The 6,677-nt window shown below is 40.0% G+C and overlaps 1 protein-coding gene across 1 annotated transcript in view; it reads right to left on the bottom strand.

Moving 5' to 3' along the window:
• Positions 1-2,435: 2,435 nt before the first annotated feature.
• The window catches only part of LOC107571271 (lysine-specific histone demethylase 1B), a 21,048-nt gene continuing 16,806 nt past the window's right edge, over positions 2,436-6,677 (bottom strand). Inside the window, exons 13-19 of the mRNA XM_016257587.1 lie at positions 6,379-6,510; positions 6,219-6,293; positions 5,996-6,112; positions 5,793-5,918; positions 5,076-5,198; positions 4,835-4,987; positions 2,436-2,543 (exon numbers count right to left, since the gene is read on the bottom strand). Coding sequence (XP_016113073.1) covers positions 2,460-2,543; positions 4,835-4,987; positions 5,076-5,198; positions 5,793-5,918; positions 5,996-6,112; positions 6,219-6,293; positions 6,379-6,510 — 810 coding nt within the window. The 3' untranslated portion in view covers positions 2,436-2,459. The remainder of the gene's footprint in view (positions 2,544-4,834; positions 4,988-5,075; positions 5,199-5,792; positions 5,919-5,995; positions 6,113-6,218; positions 6,294-6,378; positions 6,511-6,677) is intronic.

Raw genomic sequence — 6,677 nt, 5'->3', positions numbered from 1 at the left:
AACATTAAGTTTTGATATATTTACGGTAGGAAATGTACTAAATATCTTCATGGAACATGATCTTTACTTAATATCCTAATGATTTTTGGCATAAAAGAGAAATGTATAATTGTGACTCATACAATGTATTGTTGGCTATTGCTACAAATATCCCCCAGCGACTCAACACTGCTTTTGTGCTGCAGGGACACATATATTATAGACTAAATACATTTAAAATACATTAACAAATGTAATTTTGGACAACACACTTAAGTTGAAATTAAAATCAATTATTTTACATCAGTTTATTGGTAAATATATCAAAATAAGTGTACTTATTAAAAACACTATAAAATCATAATTATGTCAAATGAAAGTTTAAGTAATACTTAATTAGACATTATTATACAGTGCATTTTTAAAAAGTGCACTTAAGTATGTTAAGAAATATTGTCATTAAAGTGTACTCTCTTTAAGTTCACTTACGTGGCCTTTAATTTAACTGATATTATATTATCTGCAAGTGCACTTTCTGAATATGCACTTTTAATACAATGAAGCAGATTGTTTTGGAGATATCTGCAGGACTATACATGAACAGGTAACACGGTCTGGTGGATATTTATATGGATATATCTATCTGTCGCTGGAGCTCAGGAGGAGAGGAAAGAAGGATATACACACACTTAGAAAACCTTATCAAGCGACACGTCTAAAGGCAAAACAGAGGAACATAAGAAAATATTGAACAGCTTTTGGCTCATTTAATTATCGTATCCTAGCGATACCCGAGTAATATTCCTCCTGTGTCCTCGTGAATGTCCTGTTTTTAATCTGGCAACACATCTGTATCTGTGCATACTCTCTCTCTCTTTCTTTGTTTTGTGTTTAGAACTGGACTGTCCTAATGGTTTGATGTTTTGTTCTGTTTAATAAAAGAAAAGAAATCAGAAAAAAGATTTGCGATACACGCACCGAAGTGCCGATCTAAAACATCTCATTATTATTTATGCATTTCTTTTGTAATTTGGATCACAATCATCCTATTTTGATATTTGGAGCTGATGTCAAGTCAGCTTTATTTCTATAGCGCTGTATACAATACTGATTATTGATCGTGCATTAACCGATCAGTTAATACTCAAAGCAGAGTATTCACAGAATAATGCAAGATAATCTGGATAATCATAACCCTATCTGGATCTCTTCTTTAGTTTGTGTGTGTATATATAAAGTGATTTCACCCTGTTCTTGCCATGAACATAGACCTTTCTTTATCTTTCTCACCTTTTATTTCATTTGTCATCTTATTATTTTATTTTCCGATATGTAAATTAATCTGATTTCTGGTGTGTCTGTTCTTAATCACCCTTTAAATGTTTATTAATTTGTTTATATACCTATTTTTGTTCAGATCTGACCCTGTTCTTCTCATGAAAATATGCATCATTTCAGAGCATCACTAGCATTAACACACATGAATAACAACCGTGAATATTTTTTACAGTTATTGCCTCAATAATGTGCTTTATGAGAGAACTTTTAAACGAACTGGTTTTTAAACGAACAATCAAAAATGTAATTTGAGCTGCATGTCACGCTGATTGATGGGAAAAACTATTTTAGGGGAAATTAAATAAGTACTTTTGGCTGTCTTGTCCATCATATTTATTTTCATTTAAATTACATTTCATTTATTAGCAAAATGCAAATGAGCACCAATCACGTGATATCCAGTTTCACCAGTTGCATGTTGTAAATATTGAAAAATATTAGTTTTTAATTTTAATTTACTTTCCTAAATGAGAGTGCAGCTCTATTTAAATATTCTGCACTATTTCTACAGTTACTCTAGTAAATAAACCACACGTATTTCTAGAATAACTGCAGTTCTTCACAGACACTCGGATATAAACTCATTCAAAAGACAAAATTAGTTGTAGAATAATTTATCATTTTTAATATTTTTAGAGGAACAAAGGATCTTAACAACACAACTGAGCCGGTTTCAAAACAAGTGTAATTAAGCAAAATATTTCTATAATTAATTTGAACAGATATTCATGACAAAAGACAATTTACAGAATAAAGCTTCATGTGCATCTCTTTACATAATCATACAAAACCCATAATTCCAGTCAGCAGAAAATCACATCAATTCATTTCATTTCAGCTGTGAAATAAAAAAAAGCAAAACAGCTCATAACATGATGATGAACTGTGATTTTTAACACAACTTCAAAACCGTAAAAGGTGAAATAAGTTCATTGATTCAGTCAGTAAAAGACTTGCAGAAGGACACTGATGTGTGTGTGTGTGTGTGTGTGAGTGTGTGTGTGTGTGTGAGAGAGAGTGAGTGTGTGTGTGTATGTGTGTGTGTGTGTGTGTGTGTGAGAGTGTGTGTGTGTGTGTGTGATAGTGTGTGTGTGTGTGTGTGTGTGAGAGTGTGTGTGTGTGTGTGTGGTGATCACTCAGTACTAAAGCGCTGCTATCTTGCTGGCCTCACGCACTCCACTCAGATACGCTCCCGTCACCGTCTGAGGAAAGTGTCTGTTTGTGGCCTGCAGGAACACAACAACAAATGAACAACACCGAAAATATTTATCTGATAACAACTAGGGATGAACAATACAGTCAGCCCACGGTTCGATACATACCTCGGTCTTTCGGTTCAGTTCGGTGGCTCGGCACATTAGAGTGTTTGTTATTCAATGCTCAGGCGACAGGAAGTTCATTTTTATTGCAATACTCTTTCTTACCCCACTGCCTTTGTTATTTTCTTGTGTCGGTCTTAGGCCGGTCATGATGACTACTTTTTGTTTGGCAATATATTGCCCTGGAAATAATTGCGATAAATGGTTTTATTGTCATTTTAAGACTGTTTTATGCCACTGACTATATAATGATAATATTTCAGTAGTAAGTATCCACACTAATCAGTGCAGTTACAGTGTTACGCCAGTAGGTGGCAAGGGACTGACACAACAATATAAGACAATATACTATAAATTCAACAAGAAATAAATCACAAAACAATACAATAAAAAAATAATCAAATAAAAGCATTCCCGAAAAATAATGTTTTGAGAAAAGTTTTAAAAACAGCTAAAGAGTTAGCGTCCCTAATGTCAACTGGGAGAGAATTCCACAGTTTTGGAGCATACGTTGAAAAGCCCCCCCCCCTGGATCGCAACCGTGTTTTGGGAACAACTAAGAGACCGTGCAGAGAAGATCGTAAGTTGCGAATTGGCGTATAAGGTGTTAAAAGATCTGCCAGATACTGTGGAGCGAGACCATGCAGAGCCTTGTATGTAAGCAGTATGCGGTATTTAACAGGGAGCCAGTGTAACGTCTTCAAAACAGGAGTTATATGGTCGCCAGCCCTAGCCCCAGTTCAAATTCTAGCTGCTGAATTCTGCAAGTATTGCAATTTGTTAAGAGAGCATTTGGACACTCCAACAAGGAGAGCATTGCAATGATCAATTCGTGAGAAAACTAAAGAATTAATACAGACTGCTTCAAAGCTTGTGAAATGTATTAATTATAAAACAACTTTAAATTCAGCTTCTCAACAGAAGACAGCAGTCATTATTCAGATCAGATTCAGTTCAGTTCAATAACCGTGTCAATGCTGCAAAGTTCATCAACGGTCTCGTTTTGTCACGAATGATTGTGTCATCTGCCACAACGATATAAATCAGTGAGGCTTTGCTCAAATATGAATATATTCAAATAAATGTTCATGAATGGATCTGCAGTCGACCTCGTATCATACAGAGAGATGACGCGCGTCAGAATATATGGTCGCCAGCCCTAGCCCCAGTTCAAATTCTAGCTGCTGAATTCTGCAAGTATTGCAATTTGTTAAGAGAGCATTTGGACACTCCAACAAGGAGAGCACTGCAATGATCAATTCGTGAGAAAACTAAAGAATTAATCAATTTTTTAGCAACAGAAAAGAAAAGGTCGAATACGTGCAATATTTCTAAGATGAAAAAAGGAGGTCTTTACCGTGTTCTGTACAAAAGGCTGGAATGACAGGGTGGCGTCAAAGATAACAACAAGCTTTTTTAGTTTACTGTGTAGCTCTAGGGCAACACCATCAACTGATAGATCTATACAAGCAGCATTTCGCAGGTTTTAAAAACAGCTAAAGAATTAGCTTCCCTAAAGTCAATTGGGAGAGAATTACACAGTTTTGGAGCATACGTTTAAAAGGCCCTGTCCCCCCTGGATCGCAACCGTGTTTTGGGAACAACTAAGAGACCGTGCTGAGAAGATCGTAAATTGCGAATTGGCGTATAAGGTGTTAAAAGATCTGCCAGATACTGTGGAGCGAGACCATGCATAGCCTTGTATGTAAGCAGTTTGCGGTATTTAACAGGGAGCCAGTGTAACGTCTTCAAAACAGGAGTTATATGGTCGCCAGCCCTAGCCCCAGTTCAAATTCTAGCTGCTGAATTCTGCAAGTATTGCAATTTGTTAAGAGAGCATTTGGACACTCCAACAAGGAGAGCATTGCAATGATCAATTCGTGAGAAAACTAAAGAATTAATACAGACTGCTTCAAAGCTTGTGAAATGTATTAATTATAAAACAACTTTAAATTCAGCTTCTCAACAGAAGACAGCAGTCATTATTCAGATCAGATTCAGTTCAGTCAATGCTGCAAAGTTCATCAACGGTCTCGTTTTGTCACGAATGATTGTGTCATCTGCCACAACGATATAAATCAGTGAGGCTTTGCTCAAATATGAATATATTCAAATAAATGTTCATGAATGGATCTGCAGTCGACCTCGTATCATACAGAGAGATGACGCGCGTCAGAATCAAACTCAGAAAGCCTCACCTCGCCGGCGAAGAACAGCTTGCCCTGCACGTCTTCGGCGATGATGTCATAGGCCTCGCCGCTGCCACCCGTCTTCACGAAGCTGTAGGACATCTGAGCCCACGGGTCTCTGCTCCAGCGGGTCACCAGGAACCGCAGCGGATCCGGAACCTCCTGCAGCAGAACCACAGAGTCTGTGACGGTCCTCACGGCAGCAAGACCACAAACTCAGCTACTGTCAGGATCCTAATAAATGAGTCACCTGCTCCTGGAAGAGCTCTCGGAGGACACTCATGCACAGATCCACCACCTGAGAGTCCTGAAGATCTCTGAGCAGAGACAGAGCCTCACCGGTGACCACCGTCATCAGCACACACTCGTCACCCTGCACACACACACACACACCTTGATAACCCTCCGGTCTGCCGCAGACATCAGTGCTACATGCGAGCACTTACCACCCACAGAATACACAAATCACATACATTTTATCATCGTTTACTCACCCTCATGTTGTTCCAAACCTGCATGAGTTTCCTTCTTCTTTTGAAAAATTTAAGTAACTAAACAGTTGCTGGTCCCCATTGACTTCCATACTATTGAAAGTCCGTACCTTCCTGATGGGGAAGGTTTTTCCCCATCATTCTTCAAAATCTCTCTTTTTGTGTTCAGCAGAAGAAAGAAACCCATAAAGATTTGGAACAAATATGAGGGTGAGCAAATGATGACAAAATGTATATTTTAGGGTGAACTGTCCCTTTAAGAGCCAGGGGTGAAAACATTTAGAATTCTTCAAGGTGTATGTAAATTTATGACCGCAACTGCAGAAGCGTGTTGTGCAAGAAACATTAGTAAAACATCACATTTAATACTGAATTTGATCAGCATTTTTCTGAGGGTTACTCTTATTTCACCAACCAAAAGCAAACAACAAAGCTCTGTTTTGTAGCACACGCGTGTGCAGAAACGAGCGGCGCACCTGCGGACACATGTCGTAGAACACACTGAACAGGCCTCTCTTCTCCGGACAGGGCGGGATGTGGCCGAAATAATCCGCTCCCTGGATTTTACTGTCCCAGAAGCGTGTGGGGAACTGGAGCGCCACCTGAAACACAGCGTCGAGCGGTGAGCACTTCAGCGGGCGAGAGACATTAACAGACACCGACACGAACACTCGCTCACCTTCTCAATGACTCCGGCTCCCAGACTGTGGATGGCTTTGAGCTTCCTGTCAGGCAGAGGAGGACTGAAACCAATGATGTTCTTCTGCAGCAGAGCCAGCGGCACCGTCACCAGAACCTGTGACACACAGCAGCCGTCAGAGCGACGTGCTCACGGGAGCGGATGAGGTGTAGAAACAGCATGAGTGTGTGTGTGTGAGAGTGTGTGTGTGTGTGCGACGAACCTTCTGTGCACTCCAGCGAGAGCCGCAGCGGGACGTCACCGTCACTCCCTCTCCAGAATAGTCCACATGCTGCACCTGCAAACACACAGCTGGGTGTGAGCGGATCAAAGCGTAAGGCCAGTGAAAAGCAGCAGGTGTGTGTGAGTGTGAGGTGAAGTACCGCGGTATTGAGCCGGATGTCGAGTTCCTGAGCGAGTTTGTGCAGGACAGATGAGTATCCGTCAGCGAGCAGCGTGTGATCTCCAGAGAACTGAGCGAAACACTCGTTATGATCCCACGAGCAAGCTGACACCTGCACACACACACACACACACACACACACATATGAACATCCCACTCAATACACTCACACACAATACATGAACATCCCACTAAAACACACACACACACACTCACGCACACAAACACAATCATACACACACACACGCACGCACGCTCACACACAATCACACACACACA

This window comes from Sinocyclocheilus grahami, unplaced genomic scaffold (genome assembly GCF_001515645.1).
Source record: "Sinocyclocheilus grahami isolate Dianchi unplaced genomic scaffold, SAMN03320097.WGS_v1.1 scaffold1574.1, whole genome shotgun sequence".
In the NCBI taxonomy this organism is placed as follows: domain Eukaryota; kingdom Metazoa; phylum Chordata; class Actinopteri; order Cypriniformes; family Cyprinidae; genus Sinocyclocheilus; species Sinocyclocheilus grahami.
This window is presented reverse-complemented; position numbering and strand designations above follow the sequence as displayed.